Source organism: Colletotrichum graminicola (assembly GCF_000149035.1).
Source record: "Colletotrichum graminicola M1.001 genomic scaffold supercont1.1, whole genome shotgun sequence".
NCBI lineage: Eukaryota > Fungi > Ascomycota > Sordariomycetes > Glomerellales > Glomerellaceae > Colletotrichum > Colletotrichum graminicola.
Window position 1 is genome coordinate 288,815 of NW_007361005.1, and position 26,130 is coordinate 314,944.

The 26,130-nt window shown below is 54.8% G+C and overlaps 4 protein-coding genes across 4 annotated transcripts; 2 read left to right on the forward strand and 2 right to left on the reverse strand.

Moving 5' to 3' along the window:
• Positions 1–1,615: 1,615 nt before the first annotated feature.
• On the forward strand, positions 1,616–3,203 carry GLRG_00077 (TLC domain-containing protein; the record flags this gene model as incomplete). The annotated part of the gene is made up of 3 exons (XM_008090762.1): positions 1,616–1,816; positions 1,946–2,665; positions 2,757–3,203. 3 exons carry the CDS (start codon positions 1,616–1,618, stop codon positions 3,201–3,203), a joined length of 1,368 nt encoding a protein of 455 aa, XP_008088953.1.
• A 2,297-nt stretch (positions 3,204–5,500) lies between these two features.
• GLRG_00078 (ABC transporter) lies at positions 5,501–8,654 on the reverse strand (the record flags this gene model as incomplete). Its single annotated transcript, XM_008090763.1, has 3 exons — positions 5,501–5,930; positions 5,994–8,137; positions 8,193–8,654. The coding sequence occupies 3 exons, from the start codon at positions 8,652–8,654 to the stop codon at positions 5,501–5,503; spliced, it is 3,036 nt and encodes a 1,011-aa protein (XP_008088954.1).
• A 12,452-nt stretch (positions 8,655–21,106) lies between these two features.
• GLRG_00079 (uncharacterized protein) lies at positions 21,107–21,703 on the forward strand (the record flags this gene model as incomplete). Its single annotated transcript, XM_008090764.1, has 2 exons — positions 21,107–21,237; positions 21,313–21,703. 2 exons carry the CDS (start codon positions 21,107–21,109, stop codon positions 21,701–21,703), a joined length of 522 nt encoding a protein of 173 aa, XP_008088955.1.
• A 793-nt stretch (positions 21,704–22,496) lies between these two features.
• Positions 22,497–25,262, reverse strand: GLRG_00080 (AAA family ATPase; the record flags this gene model as incomplete). The annotated part of the gene is made up of 6 exons (XM_008090765.1): positions 22,497–23,077; positions 23,131–24,622; positions 24,682–24,931; positions 24,985–25,040; positions 25,106–25,133; positions 25,210–25,262. The coding sequence occupies 6 exons, from the start codon at positions 25,260–25,262 to the stop codon at positions 22,497–22,499; spliced, it is 2,460 nt and encodes an 819-aa protein (XP_008088956.1).
• Positions 25,263–26,130: the final 868 nt, after the last annotated feature.

Genomic DNA, 26,130 nt, shown 5'->3' on the forward strand with positions numbered 1-26,130 from the left:
TCGAATGTCGAGCCCCCTTCACCAGGAATGAAGCCTCGTGTCGGTCGGCCTTTGTCCTTGTTTATCGGCGTCGATTTGGTGCAAATCACTAGAATCTCCGTAAGTGCAGACTCTGGTGAATGCCACGTCCAACGTCGATCGCGTGGTTGACTCGACCGAGTCATCTGCAAAGCTGCCAGCTCACAGCTCCAGTGCATTAAGTTCCGAGACAAGACGCAATTGGGCTTTGTGAAACTCGGGCATGAGCCGGAGGCATCTCCTCCTCTCGTTTGCATGCCATGGCGCCTATTGCAGGAAGGGTGTCCCTTGCTGTGTTGTTGATATCGTGGCAAAAGTTGGGCGTGAAGTGTATGGTGGTGGGTGTACGGAGTATTGTAGTGTAGGTAGTTGGCAAAGGTGGAGAGAGGAGGACGACACGTGATAAGCTACCAAGTGAAGGGATCCCATGCAGCGCCGGCGCATGAGCTGTGCTGCCACTGCCACGCTGCACTGCACTGCATGGCATGGCAAATGAGTCCAGGCACACGGCGCAGTCAAGATGCCCAGGTGGTGACAGTGCAGGTCTCCTGCAGCGGGGACATTGAATGCAAGATGAGGTAAGGCTGGCTGGCTGTCTGGGGCCTGGAATCAAAAGCAGGGGGTGATCACGGGTACGATGGGGCGCCCCGAGCAAGCGTCCTCCCCCCCCTGGCAGACTAACCATCGCTACCAAGCACCCCATTGTATTGTTGGCTCCTTAGACTCTCGTGTGATTGGTTTGTGGCGTTTCTCTGGAGCATGTACTCTGTACGGAGTACAGGTAGGTAGGTAGGTGTGTACAATTTTTCTTTTAATTTTCTTCTTCTTCTTCTTCTTCTTCTTCTTCTTTTCCCCCCTTGTACGTCTACGTGCCGTTCCCTTCGTTTCTTCCCGTGATCTTCTACTCGTGGACTAACTATACCTGCTTGATTCCTTCTAGTTTGCATTTTGCAATTTGCACTTCGGTTCAATCTCATGGCTCGCGACAGCCGTGCGTTTGTTTGCTCATTCCGTCTTCCTTCCCCTCCCCCCCTACGTGTCTGATCCTTTGTGTGTTTGGACTCATCTCCCCTGCGGACTTCCCTCCTCTGCTGCTGCTGCTGCTGCTGCTGCTGCTCTTTGACCGCATTGCGGTTGCAAATGAAAACCAGACGACCGCTCTCTCGGTCAGACGAATGCCCGCGGCGAAACACAGAAGACTAGACTCAGGGAACAACCTTGACCTCCGTCCTCAAGTTTGATCCCAGCGGTGCCCTTGCTCTTCCACTTTGCCAGCAGCTCCTCTTGCTCCACCAGCCCGCCCTGTCTTTTTTCCTGCCCAAACTTCCACGATCGACAACGGCCCCCTGACCTTCTCGACGTCTAATAAACCGATCCATCCTTTTCAGCCCACGACTTCCTTGTCCGGCTTCCCATCTCCGCACCCGCCGAAAGCTTCCAAAGCCAAAGTCGCCGCCTCTCCATCTCTTGCTCTACCCAGTAACTCGCCCGTTTGTCGTCCTCTTACCTCATTGCGCCCATCATCCCGACACCCTTCCTCCGAAGCCCATCTCCTTTAAACGACCCAGAACGCCTGCAGCGGCAAGCTTCTGATACCATGGCCGACTCCGAACCATTTCCTCTTCTCAACACCTCCCTCGACCAATTGCACGCCGTTGTCGACTACTCCCCAAACCCGTCTAGAACAACCACGGCGACAAGACGACGAAAGTCAAGCGCACTTGGCCAAGACATTCGTGCCGGCGACACGGGTCCCGCCCTCGCAACCTACGGCGCCATCGACGGCCCCGTTGCACCCGTAATAACCCCCTCCCGTCTCTCCTCTCCATACACCTACCCGGCCTTGTTCTACAGAGACTAAGCTTTCAGCTGGGCTCTCTACAACTGCGCGTATAGCATTGGCTGACAAACTGTCCATCACTTCCAGACCACACCTACCAAACGTCCCTCAAAACGCCGGCGTGCCCGCGGCGGCTTTGCTCGCGTTCGTCAGGCCATGACTAAACGCACGTACCTCCTGCCTGCCCTTATCATCGCCATTACCGCCGGCCTCTATGCCGTCAACCCCAACAGCTCGAATCCAATCCATCGCTTCATATTCCTTTCTTACCGCTTGCCGCCCGATCCTGCCAGCCCTGGTGCCCCGGCTCAGTATGGCAAGGGTCTCTGGGACGTTGCTTTCGTTTCCTTTTACACTGTCGTCCTGACCTTCACTCGCGAATTCATCATGCAGGAGCTCCTGCGACCTCTAGCCCGCACCGCCGGTATTCGATCCCGGGGTAAGCAGGCTCGCTTCATGGAGCAGATGTACACCGCCATCTACTTTGGCTGTCTTGGTCCCGCCGGCTTATACGTCATGAGCAAGACACCAGTCTGGTACTACAACACGCGCGGCATGTACGAGCACTTCCCGCACCTGACACATCATGCCGGCTTCAAGTTCTATTACCTCTTCCAGGCTGCGTACTGGGCTCAACAAGCAATCGTCCTGCTGCTGGGTATGGAGAAGCCTCGCAAGGATTTCAAGGAGCTGGTTGGTCATCACATCGTCAGTCTTGCCTTGATCGGCCTTAGCTACCGCTTCCACTTTACGTACATGGGATTGGCGGTTTACTCCACACACGACATTAGCGATTTCTTCCTCGCAGTAAGTACAGCCCCCCTTTTCAACAACACCAACCCGTTGAAGAGACATATCAGTCACGGAATGGAGAGAGGTCACTGACACGTTTTGATAGACGTCCAAAGTACTCAACTACATCGATTCCCCGATCGTGGGGCCTTACTTCTTCCTTTTCATGTGCGTCTGGATTTACCTACGTCATTTCATCAACCTAAAAATTATCCTCTCCCTTTTTACGGAGTACACTACTGTCGGCCCATTCGTATTGAACTGGGCCACTCAGCAGTACAAGTGCACGCTCTCGCAGTACATCACTCTCGGCCTTCTTGCGTCCCTCCAAGCACTAAATCTTTTTTGGCTGTTCCACATCTTCCGCATCGCCTACCGCTTCCTTCGCTACGACATCGCGGAAGACGATCGCAGTGATGCCGAAGTCACCGATGCCGACGATGAAGCCGAGAAGAAGAAGAAAGCCTTGGCGGATGAGAAGAGCAATGGCTACGCTACTGGAGTGAGTGACAGTGCGCTTGGAGCAAGGCCTGTCAATGGCCATACGAGATAGAAGGCCTATGACAGCGATACTCGACCAGGCGAATCGAGAAGAATCATAGTATTGACGTTTCTCGAGCTCACAAAGACATTCGCTTGTACACCAGCGTTATTATAACCTACGGCTATCTAGAAAGATAGGGCTGAGGCATGTCAACAGACATCCACATGCTACGATGGGGATTCGAATGTTTTCTGATCACGAAAACGCATAGTGGCTTGGTCACTGCCGAAATAAGCAAAACATTCGCATCACAACACGTTAGCTGGGGTCGAGCCACTGACTTATTCATATACACCAAAATATGGCGGTCATGAGTCATGGACATCAGCAAGTTGGAGGAGGTCAAAGAACACTCAATGGTCCACACCGAGTTGTAAGAGGAGGCAAGGTCGATGTTGGTGAAGCGTATGGCATTCTTGCCCGGCTACAGGCGGGTCTGCGAAAAAAAAAAAACAATTCGCATCATCTGCTTGGTTGAGCGGCACGCTGGCAGCTGAGACTAGGGCCCCGAGGTGGAGGGGTTGCGGTAGAGGTGTGAGTGGGGTGTGAAGGTGGCTGAAGTGAGATAGGTGCGTGTGTTCGTGAACGATGACGGCGTGTCCCCCCCTTGCACTACACGAGTTGGAAACCTACCGTCTCCGGCTCGTACAAGGCTCCACGCCCGTTCAGCTCGTGTAAATCTCACGCTTGCGAGACCCGAGTCCAGATCACACGTAGTCCACCTTGTATTACATTCTGGGAGCGTTTTGGTTATGTGGAAAAAGAGGGTTGCAGAGTGATAACGTCAGATAGGCACGGTGACCGGCTTAGCTCCCGGCAGCAACTCTGACATCTGAGTGGGTTGGGTGTGGGTGGTGGAAGTAGAGGTAGATCAAGATCGGTGGAAGAAGAGTCAGGGGGGGGCGGCTTTGATTCCCACTCCCTCTCGATACGGGGTCGCTCCCGCCGAAGCCCCCGCATGTCCGGAATGGACAGTCAGGACTTCAGTTGGCAGCTTTAATGTTGCGCCATACGAGAATGCACAACCAGGTAGATGATACTCGGTAATGAAGAGAAGGCCTGGTTAGCGCCATCTATCTGCCCGCCATACACACGCACCACGAGTTTTGCTTGTTGGCTCTACCGCCGTCCAACGAGTGCTGGCACCATCCACGCTGGTTCGGCGTACGGAAATGGGTCTTGTCACAGGTACACCACGAATCAAACCCGCTGCTTTGTAGTGTGTCTCTAGCATTGAGCAAATTGGATCTCTGGCGTCGCAAGACATTGCGCGCGAGATCACTACCGTCTATGAACCTTGAATCTTCAGTTGCCGCGAAGCCATCATTTTGTAGCCGCCGCCCCCATATCACAACCAAGGAAGAGAGGAGGTGGCTTTGTCGAGCCAGCCACCGTGGCACCACTTGCCTAACCGCCTCCCCGTCCGGAATCCAGATAAAAAAGAAAAAAAGCAAAGCAATGGAGACTTTCTAATGGTTCCTCTGCGGACACATGATCCGTCTGCACCCATTACGTGTATTGCAAGGGTTTGCCGAGCCAATATCCGTCGAAAATATAACTCCGCCACTCCCCAGCCATTCCTCCTCCCGAATGATCTTCGGAAATCCAACCTTAGAATCCTCCAGGCCAATTGGGCCCAAACGAAAAATTTCGAGCCTTATCAGACGTGGGAAATCTGATATCTGAGATGCAATGCCGAACACGCCGCCCATGGTAGCAGGTGTGGATGTGTAGTCGAAAGCAATTTTGCTGCTAATAGAGCCCATGATTTAAAGGAGAACCCTGAATCCTCTTGCCTGCTGATGATGATGATAATGATGATTGAAAAAAATCCCTTCTTCTGTTAAGAAAGAGACCAGTCGCGTCTGGCTGTCGCATACGCAGGTTTCAAAGTGAAGGCCAAATAACTGGCAGTCATGGGGAAAAGCATTGTGCGTGGGTGCGTGTGTGTATGTGGCGGCGATAGTCAAGAAAAAGAGTGCCCCTTACTGGCCAAACCAACCGAGCCAGACCCAAGAGACCTGTTCTCTGGGGTTCCGTTTTTTGTTATACTCCCGAGAGTCTTTTTATGGTTTTGCGGTCCCAAAGAGACAAAGCGTGAAGAAAAGCGTATGTGTGTGTGTGAACTCCAAACTCCGAGTCGCCGGTTTGATGCAATCTTAAGCCGTGAATCCGTTGTACCTGTCGTGAAAGGCGCATGCCTTGTGGTATTCATGAAGGGAAAATGTGCGGCTTTGCTATGAAGAGCCGCATATTAGGGTGTAGTGAGTAAATGTATTATTTGCGCGTGATAGGCAGTTGTCCAGTTAGTGTCGACCATTATGACCAGAACGATGAGAATGGCCGGAATGATCTGAGTCGTTGTGATGACTGTGGTCGGACTCTGCATCGGAGCTATTGGAAGAGCTGGATGAGTCCTCTCCAGTGGTATTGGCCTTGGAGTTGTTTCCTGAGCTCCCGGGTAGAATCGTGGATGAATCAAGGCTATTGTAGCCATCTGAGTGCCCGTCTGTCTGCTTTTTGGAGACAATATTCGCCTTTCTAAGGAGTTTCTGTGCCTTCCTACTTGCAGCGCGGGCCTTTTCAGCGGCGCGTTCTGCCTGCACTTGTCTCTCCCACATCGAAGCATACTGTCCATTAGCAGCTACCAGCTGATCATGTGTACCCTTCTCGGCAATGGTACCGTTGCTGAGCACGATGATTTGGTCAGCATGCGTGATGGTAGACAACCGGTGTCTGTGTCTCGTGTTAGTATTGAGGCTTGCAAGGTCAACAGTATAGGGCGGCAATAATACGTACGCAATTATGAGCAAAGTCCGGCCCTGGCCAAGATGTCCAAGTCTGTCCTGGATCTGCTGCTCCGTGTGTGCATCGAGGGCTGATGTGGCCTCATCAAGCATGATGATTTTAGGATTCTTAAGGATCGTCCGCGCAATCGCAACTCGTTGTCTCTCGCCACCACTGAGCTTGAGACCACGCTCGCCAACCTTGGTGTTGTATTGCTCAGGAAATGACATGATGCGATCGTGGATGCTGGCGGCTCGGCAGGCTTCAAAGACTTCCTCATCGGTGGCGGCCTGGTTGGCGTATCTGAGGTTGTACATCAGAGTGTCGTTGAACATGGTCGTGTCCTGGGGAACAACGCCAATGAAACGTCTGACGGAATCAATAGTAAGGTCCTTGACGTCATGGCCGTCGATTTCGATGCTGCCGGAAGAGGTGTTGTAGTACCGAAACATCAGGCGGAAGACGGTCGATTTGCCACCGCCGGATTCGCCCACAAACGCGGTGGTGGTGCCAGGCTTGCATTCAAAGTCGAGGTCCCTGAGAGCCTTATTCTTCGGGTCGTAGTTGAATGCAACTTTGTTCCACCGGATGTTGCCATTGCATTCCAACAAGGGCTGGGCCCCCGGCGCGTCAACAACCGTCGGCTTGACCTTGAACAGCTCCAAAAGACGTTCGCCAGAGATCATTGCCTGTTGTATGGTCCGGTAAAATGACCCAAAGATGTTCAGGGGTGTCTGCAGCTGGTTGAGAAACGTCATGAGGGTCAGGAATCTGCCAACATCCATGCCCCCCTTTGTCACCTGGTAGGCGCCAAAAACCATAACAACGCTAAAACCAAGCATGAAGACGCAGGCCTGGATAACATTCATTCGGTTCACGCCCCAAGTGACTTGCTTTTCAGCGTCCTGATAGGCTTGGATGGCGTTCCGGTAACGTTGGAACTCCCATTCCTCCGCATTGAAGTATTTGACCGTTTCGTAGCTTGTGATCGAGTCGTTCTTCACGGCTTCTTCCTCTCTGTCGGCATTGCTCATGATTCTTCGCTGGTCTGCCCTGGTTTGCGCCATGCGGATGGTCAGGAACAGATACCAGAATGTCAAACAGCTAACAATGGCTCCGTAGGTTGCGTCAAAGAAGTAGCAAAAGAAGCCAACAGCCAAGAACAGGTCGGCAATCATGGGAAGGACTGAGAACGTCGCCTGCTCAAGGAAGGAGTTGATTGATGCGCCTTTGTTCAAGGCTGACAAAACCTCTCCAGTCCGCTTTCCAAGGTGGAAATCAAGGCTGAGGGAGTGGACGTGTTCAAAGGCTGCCGATGTCAAGGCCCTGTAGGAGTTCTGCGAGATTGGCACCCATAGGATAGCACGAATCGCATCCAGAAGCATGCCTGTTCCTTGCATCAGTCGGAGAAATATGAGTAAACCTAGGACAGCCCATGGCGCTTGCTGGTCTGTCAGTTGCCTAGTAAGCCAACCAACAACCACTGGGACAAGGACGTTGACAAGACGCTGTCCTGCCAAGAGAAGCACGCAGATGGCGAAGAGAAACTGCAGATGCGGCGAGCCCTTGGGCCACTGGTACTCGAAGAAGACCTGGTAACTCCTCACATACTCCCACCAGCTCTTATGAGGTGCTTTGTCGGGTCGATAGAAGCCGGGCTCCTTGTAGTCCTTAGAGCCAAGAGCACCCTCAGCTGCGCCATTAGTGTTGCCGGCAGTGCTCCCATTCCGCGAGGTTCGAAGCGATCGGCCAGTTTGACTGCTGTAAGACATTCGATGGCCGTTGACGCCATTGAGAAGAGGCGTCGTCTCCTCGGCACGTTGCGATGAGTTCTGCCCCTCAAACTTGTCTTCCTTTTCTTGGGGTTTGCGGAGCCAAGCTGCGACGTAAATGCCAACGAGGCCAATCATTAGAACGATACGAATGGCGCCGAGAATGATGTCCGCCAGGGCCCACTTGGAGACCTGTGGTTGCTGGACCTGTGTTGCCTTTCGGTTGGGGTTTGTGACTTGGTGAATGGTGCAGATGCAGATGATCAGCTCGCCAATAAGAGCGAGGCACCATGTGATGAAGTGCGCGATGGTCGGAGCCTCGTGCCATTCAATGAGCGTGGTGAGAAGGTAGAGGTACAGGTTTGGCGACGCAATCAGGTAAACCTGTTTCCTGTTAGCAAAACTTCCGGGTGGCAGGAGAGAGCTGAACATGGCGTACGATCATAGACTGCGAATCCTTGACGACATGTTCGATGCCTTCCAGCTCCTGCATGACATAGCTGAAGTGAGCAATGCCATTGGAGACAAACGTAAGGAAGACGGCGGCGGAAAGCCACGTGAACCAAGTCCTCGAGGTTGGAGATAGAACAGGTCCGTATCGTAGGCGTTCGGTTTCATTGTCGCCACGGCGCTTCTTCTTCTTCGACACGGGCAGCCGTTTGCCGCCGGGGCCCAGAGCGTCTGCGCCGGCATCGTCGTCTTCTTCCTTCGGTGCCGTCAGGATGCTGTAGGTTGCGGCCGAGGCAACGAATACCACCAGCAATATCAAGGGGTAGTAACATAATGTCTCGTCGAGCAAAAAGCAGGAGAAGGCGTCGGTTTCGACGCAAGTCGCATTGGGTTTCGGACTCGTGCTGTTGTCGAGCCGCATCGGCAGCGGCGGCTTCTCAACACCGGCCATGGTGTGTGGACTGTGACGGAGGAAAGAAATCAGATGTCAGAGACAACGACGAGAGTTGGAGGAAGGGAAGCAGCCCCCCTGCGTAGGAGAGGGAAAGAGAGAAGGGAAGAAGAGAAAGGGAGGGCAAGACCAGAATACATACAATTCGTGATCCGGGGGAAGTAGGATGTTAACTTCACACCATTGCCAGAGATGCCACTTGCGCGTTGTATACGCAGGTCGACGCGGCTTCCCGTGGCAAGTTGGAGGCCCGGCACCTCTATACGTTGCAAGGGGAGTGGGAGTCCACAGGAGCGATGCAGAGAGGCACGAGATCTCGTTTCGGGACCAAGATGCTGGAGCAAGGCACAGACGACTGAAGACGCGAGAGGCCTGGTAGGCGATTACCCGCCCGTCTAAAAGGTTCTGGGTCTGGCTCTGGATGCAGGTGGTACCGGGGGGAGGTAGGGTCGAGGGCGCTGCGACAGGGGGGTGTCGTGCAAAGCGTGCGTTCCCAAAGGCTCGTGGTGCAGGGGGTGCAGGTCGAACCCACAGGACCACAGGGCGGTACAGAGAGGCCCTGTTCAGTTGGAGTAGTGGTGGTGGGGTCGGCTGACTTGCTCAGTGGCGAAAAGCCGCTCTGAAGTCCCTGGTAGTCGAGTCAAGACTTGTCAGATACTCGGCGGCTGAGGACAGGTGGGTCGGTATTTTTCTGGCGAGGTGGGCTTGAATGCAAAGCAGAGGCTGTGCCCGGATCGGAGAGGCAAGAACGACGCGGCCCCTTGGGAGCCGAGGGGAGTTGAGCCGGCGGAAGCTGAATGCTGGTGCTGAATGCCTTGGCCAGGTGGGCTCAACTGGACCTGGGTTCGCCGCAAGAAGCCGAGCGAGACTTTGGACGGAGGGTAACCAAGGAACAGAAAGCTTGTGACCGGGAAAGAGTAGCGAGAGGCCTCGGGTTGGAATCTGGGGGGGCGTGACACGGAAGAGGTATCCGCTAAGTATTTCGATGGGCGATGTACGCAGGCAGTATCTGGAGACGACGCGGTAGACGGCAGCAGCTAGCTAAACTAGGTGCTGTTTTTTGCCGACAGCCGGGGGTTAGTACCGGATTTTCCTCTTGGGGATTTCGTCTCCTCTGCCTCTGGAACGAGTGACGACAGAACCTCTCGTAGGCGAGAGGTGTGGTGAGAAGACGGGATCAAGGAAAAGGAGAGGGAAGAAGAATAAAATAAACCCCTGGCAGGTCTCGAGGTATGTAGGAAAAGACAAAGCGTAATAAAGAGACGACTGGGGGGGGAAAGGTTGGGACGGTGACGATGGTGATTGAAGGAAGAAGGGGTGTGATGGTGGTGGAGGGTGGGAGGGATGATGACAGGAAAGAGCCTGAAAGCAGGTACAAAGTACACTCACTACTGCTGCTGCTGCTGCACATCGGCCACACGTCGAGGTCGAGGCAGGCACGGATGGCCCGAAGGAGTAAGTGCGACGACCCAGTCCTGCTGCCACAAGCAGCTGTCATGTACAAGTAAGTAGGTACCTTGTGTACCTTACCTACCTTAGTAAAGGTGGGCATGTAGGTGGATATGGAGGTGGGCGAGTTGGTTCGTGTAAGGCAAGGCAAGGAGGGAAGGAAGGTTGGGTGAGGTGAGGTGGTATTCATGGCGACGGCAGGCAATGTGTGTGGGTATTGGAATGCGTGCACGTAAATGGGCAACTTACATTTGCGATATGTCAGTGACGGAACTGTTTGGGTCCTCTTCCGTTTGCTAGCAGGCGTGAAGCCTGTGATGGGAGCAGCTACAGAAACGAGCATGCAGAGAGTATCGTGCCCGTACTGCTGTTGTAGCGGGCAGTAGTGTAGTAGTCAATGAGCGGTGTCTGTCTGGCGCCGTCTCCTTTCAGCAGCCAGCGAAGACAGTGAGTGGCTGGCTGACCCGTTGTCAGTGTGCCAGCATATAGTATACCTTGGCAACAGCGGCAGCGGCAGCGGCAGCTTGAACAGGTTCGTTCTCACGAAAGGCAGGTAAAGGGAAATAAGTAAATGCTGGCCAAAGGGTTCAAGCAAGTGGAAGAAACAAATGAGAGTCTGGCATCCACACTCGAGGGTGAATGTGGGGATCCGTCTCGGCTGGTTTGCGTGAGGAGTGGAGCAGGGGCTGGGGGGCCGTTGCTGGTGGCCGCCAGTAATGTCGAATGTGTGGTTGTTGCCGTCTCTGTTGTTTTCGACGACGATGATGGTGGTGGTGGTGGTGGTGATGGCCATGGACTCACGGAATGATTGCGAGCTATCGACCATGTACAGAGGTACTTGGTTTATTGCGGCTAGGCTTACGGAGTACCTACCTACTATATCGGCGAGGTATCTGTGTACCTATCTATTACAATGGGTGACAAGGTGGACCTGAGGGCAGAGGTACTTGTTCATTGTCTACCATGGTGTAAGTCAGATGTGAACGGAACGGGAGCTTGCAGCTTCTGGGCTGAGTGCCAAAGGGGGTCTGGACTCGGTTGATGGCTGGAAACAGGTATGCATTTGCCAAGGGTCCTGTTGAGCGCCCTGGTTAGTGCCGGGGCTACTCATGCATAAGATGTTGCTCGGAGTGGTGGTGTTACACGTAGCGAAAGCACGGAACATGGGGATGGGGGTTTGAGATGGGGGGGGGGGCGCAAACGGGGGATGGAGATGAGTTAGGCCCCCAAAATGGGGACCACGTCCAGGGGGAAAGAAGGAACGAAACCACATACTACGCAACTCCCCTCCCTCACATATCTAACATGCATGGAAAGCGAGGAGAAGCTCGAATGTCGAGGGCGACAGGCAGCCCCTGTGGAAGAAGAGACAAAGAAAGGAAAGGAGAAGAAAATTATAGCGGAAAAATCAAATCAGACGATAAGCATAAAGCACACACACATACACAGCCCAGAGTCCAATGGTGGTGCTAACATCATGGAGATGGAGGGGTTCGATGGATGATGCGCCAGGGTGGTGATAGCAGGACATTCATTCGATCCCAAATGGCTCGTGTGGGTACATTGTACGCAGAATACACAGGACGTGATGTCTTGTATCTGTACGATGAGGAGTATACTGTATTGCAGACAGTATCATCAACAACTGTGCTTCCGTTTTATCACAGGCAGAGCGGAGCGGGGCGGGTAGGGTGAATGCCGGATGTTAGGATAAAGGAACGAGGGATAAGAGATGAGGGAGACGTGACGATGGTGAGGGATATGGAGAAACAAAGCATGTTGCTCACGGAGGGGCCACCTAACCAAATTGAATCGGCAGGTTGCAGAAGTGGCCGAGCGAGGAATCAACAGGGCGACATCGAATCGAAGATTGCAACGCCCACTATGTAAACCGACCCTTGTTGCTTGTAAGTTCTGAATAGAGTCAAGTGCGAATGCACACAGAGCTCCAAGGTCAGGACCTGCCGGTAAGCTGGCTACAGGCCATTCGCTCATTGCTTTTTTATTGCCTTTTATTCTCCTTATTTTTTTTAATGTATTATCTGCTGTTATCTTTTCTTTTCACGCTGGAATGGTCTCCAAATGGGAGGTGACTCCGACTCCGCGTCCGTGGCCTCTGTAACTGCAAGGGATTCCTGCCTCTCGACCCGTCATGGCCGCAGAGCTGGTTAATTAATTAATTGCGCGGGCTGTGCAAGGTGGTTCCCGCCGTGCAGCTTACGCACCTACATTTACAAGCAGGAAGCAAACCCTTTCTTTCCCTTTCAACCTGACCTAGAACTGGCGTTCGAGTATGCGACGGACTAAATTGAATGGGATGGCTGAGCGGCAACGGGCAACAGAACCAATCGTTGATGATCCCTGCCCGACTCCTGCTTGCCTTGGGCCATCTCTCCTTCCTCCGTCCTCTGTTCTAAATTATCAATGTCGTCGGTTTCTTCTGATGTATTCCCCCGCGCCCTAGCATCTCCGTCCGCAACTGATGGCCCCAAGGCCACTTTGACCCCGCCCGTGAAGATCACCGTCAAATAATGGCTTGAAGCCCAGTTCCCAAGTTGCTGGCGGACTGTCGCCTCGCCTCGACTATCGTCTCGACTAACACCCTTTATCGCTGGCTGTCAGGTCGACCGCCCTTGATCTTTGTATCCGGCACTTGCGGAATGTCATCCTGCTCCATTAGCTCCACTCCTCCCGAACGATCGAAACGCTTGTTCAAGGACGCCCGAGCGACGGCGCAAGGACGAAACACATTCAGACAAGCTTCGGACTCGAACAACCAATACGCCCACCACAAAGCCGTCTCATGCTCGCTCTCGAATGTCGACTTTTTGTGCTACCACACCACCACCGGCTGACCAAAGAGACTGGTGCTGTCTGTCTTCGGCCGAGATGCCCAACGACTACTAACGCAATGCCACCGTCCGCCCGCTTGTCAGCCACTCCAGCCCGCTCTATCAGGTTCACCTAGGCGAGATGCAGCCTCCGATCCGCCGCGTCTCCCTCGTGATGGGTGCGACCTCCTTCTTCTTTTCGGCCCCGGCTCAAGCCCGTATCCGGCGTCACCACCCGTCGAGGAGGTTGCAAAGGAATCTCGAGCAATCGCGGCCTGGTCGCTCAACTTCCGAGACCCCTGACGTCGCCCGCATCTCTATTGTCACTGCTTGCCATGTTGTAGTGCTTGATATCAACCCGTGGTTGGGTGGTCAGAAGCTCGACCAAACGGCTCGCATCCAGGCCCCTCTCACCGCTTGACCTCGACCATCGGCTGTGTTAGCAGACGGAGGGGACAGTGACTGCAGCCGCAGCTTGCATGCCACCGTGTATGCACGCACGCACACTCCAGACCAGCAGCAGTGTGCCTACCTTCCTGGGGCTCCTTTTCAGGAGGACAAGTGGATCTAGTTCCGGCAACCACCTGCTAGCAGACAGGCTGGTACACCCCTGCAAACTCGACGGCTTGGATACGGTGTGCTTCTGGATGTGGTGGGTTTGCGGTTGCTCTATGGTCAGAGTTTCGAACGCTTCGCAGCACTGGATGGAACGCAAACCATAGGATTGGTCGACGCTCTGCAGCATAGATGAGTGGGTTTGACAAATACAGAAGTACAGTATACTGCACCATCAAAACCATGCCCCGAACCGAGAATCGATTCGAGCCTCCAGAAGTGTCTCCATTAGTCGTGCTGGGCAAATGGGCCCAACTGCAGCGGAGAAACATGAACAAATCCGAACATGGTGACTTTTCCCCGCCTCCTCTGGTCTTTGGCCACCACCGGCCTGGCACGTCGACGATCAACCGATGGCCTCGGATGGTTTCGCCCGCCCAAAGGGCATCTGGCCGCTTCTCCTGCTGCGCTAGTGGGCTCGATTACAAGGCCGTTAAGGATTGGCCATCGTTGCTCTTCCATTTGCCTATTCGCTGCGACCAACACTGAGTTATCCCAAGTCGATTACCGGGAGGCGCGACGGTCGCTCGCCTAATGGCTCTAGCTAGTTGTCAGTCATATGGAAGAGGCTGGTGACGGATCTGCAACGCCCGGCTCGAGTCACGCCGTAGCTGCGAGTTGCGGCTGTCGCAGACCATTCGGCTGGGAAGTGACCGATGCTTTTAATAGCTGTTTCACGTCCACCGTCTGACTTTGACGACAGCGCGCGCGCTGTGAAGGACGCGCAATATCCTGTTTGATGAGACGGGCTGCGCCATTGACTCGACACCATGCGTCTCGCGCACTCTTTGCTCTCCGAGCATCCCATATGGACGCGATGTTGGGAGTGCCGTAAACAATATTGCACCAGTCAGTGGAAAGAAAGCAGTCTGTTGGGCCGCGGCTCGGGACGCTCGACGCTCGACGCTCGACGGCCGAAGGTCGCTCCACCCCCCATTATTCCGTGGCAAAACCTGCGCAATGTCTCCCGCCTCATCCGGCACGAAGTAGCCGTCCTTGGGTCCATCGACACTCGCTAAACGCAGCATGATGCTGTCTCGCTTCACGTGGACCAAGGCACACATGGCTAACAACCGCGCCTTGAGTCTCACCGTTACCAAGCCACTCACCTTTGGGAACTGTCACTTGGTCTTTCTGCTAAATGCGACCACCGTGTAGAGAGCCAAGTAGACAAAGTGCAGAGTGAGGGGGCCGTCTGCATACTAGACGCCCCATTGTGTCTGCTGCACTGGATGATACATGATGAAAAGCGGAGGCCAGCCGCCGGCGTCCGTCAGTATCGCTCAGCGGATCAAGGAGGGCTGAGTTGGGTACGGATGCAGCTAGCCTCCTCACCGGATGCTATGACCATGCTTAACCGCGAAACGGAAGCCCCTCCGAACCACCGCCGGCATCTTCTGCAGGCGTCTAGACCACAACTCGACATGTCAGACAAGGGGGCCATCTTTGGGAGCCCACTCAAGAGTGCATGCGCCAATGACGGCGACACTCAATACAGCCTCGCTTTCTTGCTTGGTCACGATACATTTCTGTCCCTCCCATGCTTCAACACGTTTTCAAAGTTGCTTTCTCTTCGCGAAGACCACATTTCCCTACGTTTTTATGCCCAGCATGAAGATGTGATACAGCAGGCTCATGACGTTGAAATGGGACACGCAATTCTTTCTGGTATCACAAGGCTGAGACGTCATTTCAACACAGCATATGCACCCCGTATGCAAAGTTGCCTTGTTAGGGTATGGGGAAGCGTAAGTCGTGGGGGAAGGCAATTGGAAGTGGGACTTCCCAACGCATACAAACACACAAAGTTCCGTTGTTCCCCCACATCGTCACTTTGTCTTCTTTGAGCCTCAAAACTGACGACGTTGCGGTTCGACCGCCACGTATGGGCTCTTGATGCAGCTGCAGGCCCGACGCTCGCCTCCATGTTTCATTTTGTTTCTCTATCTCTCTCTCTCTCTCTTCTGTTTTCTTTCTCTTTTTTGGTAACTGTCAACATCAGTAAGATGGAATAGCGTCTCACATATAACAACAAGTAAGGCGCAACACTTATTGATATCACATGATATCTCAGTCGGCCACCTATGGTAGGATCGTTTGACGCAGCCACCGACTCTCTTGGGATGAGATCATCAGGGATCGGTTAATCTCGCGGTCCAGGCCCTTGTCGTCGTCATCAGGCCGTGTGCTTACTTGCGACAGGTCAGATCCAATGACACGGTGCGAGCCCCCTGTGGTTGGCTTCCGTTGTGTCAATGATGGCTTCCGACAAGGGCCCGCATGGGCAAGCCGCATACCGGTAGTTCGGCGGCAGGCATAGTTTTGCCTGTTTCAGTGACCGGGTTTCCGTGTGCAGACTGACTTTCGTATCGAAACGTCTGGTCGTATTTGTGTTTTTTTCGATGCCACTCAGAATGACTAAGTTGGTCAGGGTCGCACGCATCACACGTTATCCGAGGAGCTAATTAGCGGGCTTCCATGCATCATCCGTTCCCGGCCAGGGGTATCCGAGCGAAGCAAAAATCACAGCCAACAACGAGATGGCAGCATTTCGCCACGGAGTTAATCAACGAGACTTCCAAGGACATAGTCGCTAAGCTTCGCAACGTGATACCTGCTAACAATCCACTGGTGCATGGCATGGGATGAACACGCCAGCAGCAGGGCCAGGTGGCTTGGACTATGTAGGACTCTGATGACAGGTCTGACTCAGATGCGAGGAATGGCCATCTGAGACCATCAACGCCGCCGTCGGTGGCTTCTACCTGCAGGAAGCCAAAGTGGGGCATTTTAATCGAGGACTTTGACGGTTTGAGACCTGCTACGGCTTACAAAGCAACACGGGCCGTACGGCGAGAATGCGTGCCGAAGAGTCGCAAGCTCCTTCCCGCGCAGGGGAAAGATGAAAAGGAAACCATGTTGGCTGAAGGGATGAAAACCAAGTGGCGGCAATGGTCCAGGAGGCGCACCATCTGAGACATGGCATTGCTTCTTTATTTACCCTCCCGTGTCGTACATGATATGTTCTGCAGGAAGAGGAGGCTATCAGCCATTGAGGGAGGGGCCGAGGACAATGTTTCCAAGCCAGCTACGGAGACAGGCGGGAGGTGCTGCCGCCCGGTAGCAATTTATTTTCATTACTCGAGGTTGTTCGTCATGGAAGTGCAGGGCAGTGTTGATCGATGTTCGGAACTTGGTAAGAGCAAGCCATGGAGGAGTTGCTGCAGATGCCCAAGGCGGTGGGCAGCGTCTGTAACGGATGACTGGCGAGGCCTAGATGGTGTTTTCCGTGAGACCAATCGTTTAGATGGGGAAGCTATACCAGCTGCAATCTGGCACCATCCGACACATGTTCAGCTGTGGGCCGGACGGGGATGTCGAGGAGGGGGCGGCCGTAGACGAACGTCCCAAGAGCCCTGGCTGCTTCTCTCATACGATGACGCTGGGTTTTGGGGGTATCCAAAGGCGATGTTTTGATCCCCGCCGGCATATAGGTAATGGGACTCGATAATGCTGACATTGGCAAAGGGAGCTGAAAACACCCCCTCCCCCATTCGGAACAACAACCCGGGTTCCAGACCTATTTCCTACCAGCACACCACTACCAACAGACTTTTCTGAACGGTTGCATGGCGTCTGCTACACGACATAAGGGTATGTATGCTGTATACCCGACGCCGTCTGCCAGCATGCCCGGCGGATGCGCTGGAGATCTGTTATCCCAATGGCACCGCGCCCTCCATCAAAATCGGACGACAACGAAGAATGAAGACCGGGCGAATCGGCGGTTACAACTTCCGGTTTAGTTATGAGACACGTTTTCTTCCACCACCATTGAGTAGCGGCACCGGCGGTGGCGGCGGCGGTGGCGGCACGTCAACCCAGCCATGACGTCCCCAGCCCAGTCGAGACCCAAACCCATATCCTAAACCTCTCACGATTGGCCTTGAAAAGAGAGTGAGAGAGAGACACATCCACGGAAGACGCGAGCGAATGACTCAATGTGAATTCTGTCAGGTTGGAACCAATGTAACCAGCACGCCAAGCCCACGCTTTGCAGCTGTGTGATACGGTTCCCGTCGCCATCTAGACCGCGCCAGTAGACTCAGCTCAAGTCCCGAAGACCAAGTATATGGCGTAGGCCCGCGGGCGTGCCTCAAAACACGATTCGTCAACCCACACTTCCTCCCGGTCACACGGCGCACGAAACGATGCACGGCGGCTTACACGCAGAGGAAGCCCCAACCCCGAGGACGCAGTCATCGAGGAGATGGTGAGCCCGCGATCGCGGTCTCGGGAAGGGAAGCGGCATTTGTACTCCGTCCCTCTCAACCCCTCATCTCGTCCTTACTCCGTAGATACCCGAGCCTTGCTCTCACTCAAGAGACTAGTACACGGTGATACTTCCCGCCGCTGGTGCCAAAGCCGGGGAGCTGCTATGAGCCGCCAGAGCCCAAGGCATGGCCCTCCCTTTCCCACCCTCCGCAGCATTCGGTGAAGGGTGGGAATGCGGCGCATGCAGGATGTCGTACACCCAATGGGGCGTGTGCTTGTGTACGTTTTACGGTTCGGGAGTACAACAGTTCAGTCACCGAACCACATTAGACCCTGCAGCATGCGGTGCTTACTATGTATGCCCTCATCTCTCTCGTGGGAAACGGAAGACAGGCTATTGCCTAGTCCTTGTGGGCAGGAGGTTAGGAGAGCAAAGAAAATGCGTCTTCCATGGGTAACTTTGATGACCGCGGGTCCAAGGGGAGCGCGTTGTGGTACATGGCGCACATCGAGGACGGGTTTCCACGCGCGCTCGCACGTTGCTTTCTGGTCCTGCTCGCTTTCTCCCCTCCCCGCCCGCATCCGGCTAGCTGCACCGAGAAAAAAGGGGGAAGGTTGTCGAGTGGGCACCTGCAGCACGGTAACCTAGTACCGGCCGGGGGGTGGGAGTCGTGGTCGATCGTGGCCCGGCTCTTGGGAGCTTGGGGTGTGTGCGCGGCCGTTGTTGTTTCTGGCAGACCTGCATGCGAGATAGTAGCGGTGAAGGGGGTCGGTGTACTGCATGCTTGTCCGGGTCGGTTTACTGGGGGAAATCGAGGTCCCGCTTTCTCGCCTGCTCTCCTATCGTGTTGCGTAAATCAGCTCCCAAGAGGTAGAGATGGACAAGAAAAAGATGAGAAGGTGAAAGAAGCCAAACGAAACCAGCCCAAGACACCTGGCGGAACTCTCGCGCGTCCCAAGTCCCAAGACATGGAAAGAAAGGAGGTCGAGCGTAACTTGATCCGACTGAGTGTGATGTGGGTGGAAACCCTGGAACGGGAAGATCGGTCCGCAGGGGGATTGACGTCTTGTGACTTGCTGTTACCCAACATGTCTCGATGGCTGTACAACCATGATCCGGCCGAATGGGAATACACCACATGGATGCCACTTGGGCGAAGATATGCCTCTTGCACACATCCATCACGCCCTTGTTGTAGAGACACTGTCATGCAAGGCCGGAAAGCGGTTGATGTAAAGCGTACACATCTTGACTTGGCAAAGGCCTGCCGCGGGAGAATGCAGTGCAGCAGGGAAGCAAGTTATGACACCCCTGCTTTTGAATCGGTGAGCCAGACCGACAATTTTGTATGTGGGCTTCCACGCATTGGGAGCCTCCGACACACAAGAGCGGACGCAACTATACGACTCGTCTCGCAGCTAGTGTCTTCCCAAGCCTCTGGGAACGATACCCGGTTGGAGGGAGCACAAGCGAGGAAGAGTAGCAGTTGCCCAAAAAGGCGTCCCGATAAGGTGCGAGTTCCATGACCCTCCCAGACTGGGATTCTGGTTCGAGGGTGACGGCCCAGCGTGGCCGGCGATGATCTGCTTGGGTCTCGCATGGCTGGGTGATACAACGTCGGATTCAGCTACGCGCACCCAGGTTCAACGCCCGTCCAACTCGCGATCTTTAGCCAATCCGCGAGGAAGAATTCCTTCCTTCTCTGCGGGCCAAGCCCCCTCCCCGGTCGAGGGAGACGGGAAATAGGGGAGGGGGTCCTGCCACACTTTCTCGGGAAGCAATTGTTGCTGCGCTGCGGGAAGACCCGGTTCGTGAGGAAGGCGAAATAATGTCTGTAGTGAGCCCGTGAGATTTGACCCAGTCCCATGCGCGGTGCGGTCATGATTTTTCGGGGACGGGCCGGAGGAGGTCGGCCGATTGGGTGGTCCTCATGGAGACTGCAACATCCCCCCCGGGCCGCTCGTCTCGCCGCAATGAGACAGGGCCCTTTACCTCTCTTCCTTGGACTGACAGGTAACTAGCAACTGACATGCTTTCATGGTGCATACCATAGAGGGTATACAAGCAAGGTACTTGTTGCGGGAGTACCTTGGGGCCTACAAGGGGTCAGATCCTTCTGAAGAGCGTACGAATAGGCACTACACGCCAAACGAGACGAGAGACGGGCTAGGTTTCCTGCGACCTCGTTCACCGACCCCGCGGGCGAAATATGAGCTGTCATCGGAGCCAGTGACCAAATGCTCCGATTATAATACTACGATCCGGCGCTCGGAGTAAGCGGAAGAAAAAAAGAGAGAACTGATGTCAGGACAAAGCAATTGAGAATCATCAGCATCAAGCGGACGACGTGTCGTGGTAAGCGGCGAGGGTGTCGAAAGCGGTTGGTGCCCCTCCTCAATGTTCGTAGGGGTAAACACGTTGCAGCAGTTGGAATAGTTCGGACGAATGGTAGGCGAGGTTGGTTGTTGTACTCGACTTGGGAAACCATCCGCTCTTTTCTGTGTTCGGGAAGCAAAAGGCAGAGAATGGGACGTTGGTCTTTCACGGCGAGGTGTGGATCAGGATGGGGGAGGGGGGACACACCACCACCACCGCCGTGAAGGCAAGCCCATACCTTGTAGTACGTAGTACCTAACTACCTAGCTTCAGCGGGTCGTCGCCCTCTCGTCGCCCAGTTCGACAGTGCCATCGCAAAACTCCAGACCGGCCCCACGTGCCCGCCGCCTGCCGCGACCGGAAACCCCTGCATAGCCTCAGCCTTGCGCTCACCCGCCTGTGAGAACAGCTCGTCAGCTTTGGGTGCGCTGAAGCTTCCCCAGGAAAGACGCCCCCCCCCCCCCTCTAAAAATAAATAAAAAAAAGTCAGCCTCGCCACCAGGAACCACCGCCAGCATTAACCAAGAATACCCAATTAACGACCAGCTTTGTCCCTTTTGACAAGAACGTTCAAATTTTTAACTCCCAGACGGTGTCACTGGTAAGCTATGGATTGCCCGACGTAGCTATACACCGCTGACAAGGAAACTGCATGGCTAAGCCAGCTTTCGTCGACCACGCACCCGGCCTCGCGCGCATTCATCCGCTCCCGCGCCCATCGATCCGCTCCGGCAGTTGAGCGAGACGTTCCTCTTCGACGGAACCCTCCGAAAAGCAGCCAGCACACGTCAGCGGGGAAAGGCCTGTCGGACAATCGCTTCACCTGAGGATACACGAGACCCCGGCCCAGGCGCGCCTCGAGGTCGCTGCTACACATACACACTCCATCCCCCAGATCCGCCAACATGTCAAACCAAACACCTTCAACCCCCGTCAAGGTACCGCCCTCAGCCGCCAATCACTCAGCAGCGACCCTGGACCCCGAGCTCCGGTCACAAATCAACACATTACTACTCAAGGACGGTCACGTCACCAAGTAGGCGATCCGCTTCCCCCCCGCCCGCGGTCTGAACCCAGCGAGACTAACATGTCCCTCCCCTCCTCCTCCCAGGATCCAAGAACAGCTCCTCCACTCCCTCCACGCAAATCAAGCAAATTGGCCGACCCTGATCCAGAACCACGCCCTCAACCTCCTGCGCACGGGCGAGGCCACAACCTTCCCAGACCTCCTCCGCCGCGTTCTCGACGACGTCCGCCAGGACACACTCAACCCCTCGGCATCAAACACCTCCCCCTCGACGTCCAAGACGAACGGCACAGCCGGTGCAGACAAGGACAAGGATAAGGACAAGAAGAGCAACGGCACCACAAGCTCCACACCAGCGGCCGATTCCAGCGGGCAGACAAGCCTCGCTATCCCTGCAACCGTGATTGCTGAAGCCATCAAGGTCACGCAAGAAAGCCTAGAGGCCGTCTGTGAAATTGACAGTGCGGGTAACTAGGGAGACATATCTTTTTGACGGCGTGGTGTAGGGACGGGGCGTAGAGAAAGGGGGGCCTTGAAAAGGGGGACAGTCCTGGGAACAGAATGGTTACTGGCCACGTCCTGACGGGCCGGTCTCCAAGAGAAGTTCAATGCCACCACTCGTACTGTGAGTGAGAGGAGCAAGGCAAGGCATGGCTGTGTGGGAGGCACAGAGCCAGCTTTGATCATGAGAAGCAAGCTTTAATGTCAACCTGGAATAGTGTGTCGGCGGCACTACATACGTGTGTGCGTACAAATTTGGAATGAGTACGTGTGGAACGGCCTTCCTTTGTTTTGGGAAGAGCATACGATATCAGCCTTATAGAAATTGGTCCGCTATGGGCAATAAGCAGCACACCGGCCGGCCCAAAGATCACATAAAATAATCCTGATTTCCTTATTGCCGCGTCATGGCCATCTCAACCACCTTCACTTGGCGGTTGCCCTTTCATCCCCCCTGCCCAGCTTATTCGATAACGTTTCTCAAACAATCAACGATACCAGGTAGCCACAGTCGACGCCCAACACATCTGCACGGAAACAATGTCACATCATGCACAGATCGAGACGACTCTTAGGTGATCAACTATCATAGAAAAACTGCCTGTCTACCAACTCCGTCCGCCTCCAGATTTCCGCCGATAGGCACGAATTTCTGTGACCCGGCCCACCATCCGTACGTATGATGACGCAGATGCATCGGAGAGCAAAAGGAAAAACTAGAATACAACGAAGGCGTGGCCTGTATCAAGTGGCATCTGGCCCACCCTTTAGTCGTAAAGGTCATCATCGTTACCAGCATCGCCGAAGCTGTTGGCAGCTTCGTTGGCAGCGCCCTCGCCCTCGGGGAACTTGAAGTACGCTCCAGGTCCAGCGTTCTTCATCTGCTGAGCAAAGGCCTCGTACCGGCGGATTTCAACGTCGCTGACAGAGCGGCGGGCCATCTGCATGGCCTCCTCAAAGTGGCGCTTGGTGAGCTCGGGGACGGGGTCCTCCTCGTCCTCATCCATGGCCTCTTCACCAGCGGCCTCGCGAGCCTTGGTCTTCTGGATGTCGGCAGTAATAGCCTCCTTGATGGCGAGCTTGACAGCACGCTGGGTGATGAAGCCAAGATCGGCACCGGAGAAGCCGTGGGTCTTGGAGGCGATGAAGTCAATATCGACGTCAGCAGCAACGGGAGTCTTGCGGAGCTGAGCCTTGAGGATACCAGCACGGGCGGGCTGGTCGGGCAGTGGGACGTAGATGAGGGAGTCCAGGCGGCCAGGACGGCACAGAGCAGGGTCAAGCTGCTCGGGTCTGTTGGTCGCACCAATGACGAAGACGTTCTTCTTCGAAGTCATACCATCCATCTCTGTAATCGGGTTAGCTTGTGTTTACTGGCGATCGTAACATGTGAGAACTTACCAGTGAGAAGCTGGTTGACAACACGGTCGGAAGCACCGCCAGCGTCGCCCATGGACCCACCACGAGCCTTGGCAATAGAGTCTAACTCATCGAGGAAGACGATGCAAGGAGCGGCGGCACGAGCCTTGTCAAAGATGTCGCGGATGTTGCTCTCAGACTCACCGAACCACATGCTGAGAAGTTCGGGTCCCTTGACAGAGATGAAGTTGGCAGAGCATTCGTTGGCGACAGCCTTCGCCAACATCGTCTTACCAGTACCGGGGGGTCCGTAGAACAGGACACCACGGGACGGAGAAAGACCGAACTTGAGGAACTTCTCGGGGTGGTCGACGGGGTACTGAACGCTCTCTTGCAACTCGGCCTTGACGGTTTCGAGGCCACCGATATCCTCCCAGCGAACGTTGGGCACCTCGACGACGGCAACCTCGCGCAGAGCGGAGGGGTTAGAAACGCCGAGGGCGAAGCGGAAGTTCTCCATAGTGACGCCAAGAGAGTCAAGGACCTCGGCGTCAATGGTGTCCTCGTCGAGGTCGATGAGGTCCATCTTTTCACGGATCTGCTGCATGGCGGCCTCGGAGCAGAGAGCAGCGATATCGGAACCCACGTAGCCGTGGGTCTCGGCAGCAATCTGCTCCAGGTCGACATCATCACCAAGCTTCATGTTCTTGGTATGAATCTGAAGAACCTCAAGACGACCGGTAGGGTCGGGGATACCAATGTCGACCTCACGGTCAAAACGACCGAAACGACGCAGAGCAGGGTCGATCGAGTTGGGACGGTTGGTGGCGGCCATGACAACAATGTTGGAGCGGGCCTTCATGCCGTCCATGAGAGTGAGAAGCTGAGAGACGACACGACGCTCGACCTCACCGTTGGTCTTGTCACGCTTGGGCGCAATAGAGTCGATCTCGTCGATGAAAATAATGGCGGGAGAGTTCTTCTCCGCCTCCTCAAAGGCCTTGCGCAAGTTCGACTCGGATTCACCGGCCATCTTGGACATGATCTCGGGGCCGTTAATCAGGAAGAAAAACGCACCCGTCTCGTTGGCGACAGCTCTTGCCATCAACGTCTTACCGGTACCGGGAGGCCCGTACAAAAGCACACCACGAGGGGGCTTAATACCGATAGACTTGAAGAGCTGGGGATGACGCAGAGGAAGCTCAACCATCTCGCGGATCTGGGCCATCTGCTTTCTGCAGCCACCAATGTCATCGTAGCCGACCTCGTTCAGGTTGCCCTCCTCCTCGTCACGCTGAATAGGCTCACCCTCGCAGTGGATGACCGTGTCTTGTGCGACGATACCGTATTCGGGGGGGTCAACCTCTACGACCTTGAACTCTACTTGTCTCATACCGCCGCGAACAATGAAGAGATCGCCCTGGCGGACGGGTCTGTAGGCCTCGCGGAAGTAGGGAGCAAGGAAAACGTCGAAGAGGGAGCCGGTGATACCCTCAACAGTGTCGGCAATGGGAAGGACTGCAATACGCTTGGCCTGTGGGGGAGTAAGCTAACAGTCCTGGGCAGGTTGCAGGTTTTATGATTTGCACGTACGTATTTGATGTCCGGGCAGGGGTGGATGGTAATCATGTCACCATGCTTCACCCGCAGGTTGTGGCGAACGACTCTGTTGATGCGAGCGCTGCCATCGTCGAGCTCATCATCGGCAAGAACGATCAGAACGGTGTCCTTTCTCTTCTTGCCGCGCACGAGCACGGTATCGCCACGGAAGAGCTGAAGAGCCTCCATGGTGTTCTCGGAAAGGGCAATGATGGAGTTGTCGTCATTGACGGCATCGGTAACCCTGCTACAGTTAGTGCCTGGAAGCTTGCCCCACGTGGTCCAGAGCTCACGTACATCAGCTGGTTGGGCTTCTTCTTCTTCTTCAGAATGGCGGTCGCGACATCGTCTTGCTGTTTGCTTCATCAGTACTGCTGTCATTTGTCACCGGGTTCATAGAAGCTGAGGGAGCACAAACATCCTTGACCTCGGCACCGGAGGCATCCCTGGTAGATAGTGTCAGCGTCATTCGTGCCGGGTGGAAGGTACTACTCGAAACAGGAGCAGCGGGCGTCTACTCACGTCAGGTTGACCTTCTTCTTGTGTTCGGCCGGCTGTTCCGACGGAGGCGCCATCTTGACTATGTGTTTCTGATGATTCGGGGATTCGTATGCGTTCGGATGATGAAGTGTTGGAGGTGGGATCGTCAGCGGTGGGGTTGAGCTGTCGATTCGCTTGTTTCCGTGGGATCAGGAAAGCGGGAGGAAGAACGACGGTAATTGAATTTTATATCCCTTTCCTTGGAGATGTGTATGGGAAAAGGAAAAAGGTAATTCGTGGTTTACGGGGATAAAAGATGGGAGGTTTGGAGATGGGAAGCTTTGTTTCGGAGAACAAGCAGGTGCGGTGCTGTAAAGGCCAGCCAGCAAGAGGTGGTGACGGGAGGCGGCAATCACTGGGAAGCGGTCCCTGGACGACCAATGAAATCATACAGTGGGGCGGATTAAGTGGCCTCCGGCGGCTTCGGACTGCTTAGGTAAGGCGGCGCTCCAGGGTCGAGTATGGCCCTAGCTCTATCATTGAGGTGTCGTCAGGGCAGTGGAAAGTGTTCGAAGCTTCCACTTGGTCAGGTTGCTGACCTTGAGGGCCCAGTAGGCAGCCTTTGGCCGCGCACTCACTCAGCGTGTCGGTGTCGCACGCACGTCCTCCCACCTAGGTAATCCAAGTGTGCCAAGCTACCTACCTGGCACCTACCCACCTACCGAACTCCATTGCACGCCACTTTGCTTTTCGGTATTTTCTTATCGTCTTTTGGAATTAGTGAGCTTTGCCGATATGGAAAGTCCAATCCACACCTTGGGCTCACCGCAGTAACCTCACCACATACCATGGGTATTGCGTCTCTCCCCTTCTTTCCCACTACGTTTCGCCACCTAAGGAGGGCCTTGGTGGGATTGTTGCCTATGGATCAAACCTTGGCTAAAATGCACGCGATGTCCACCC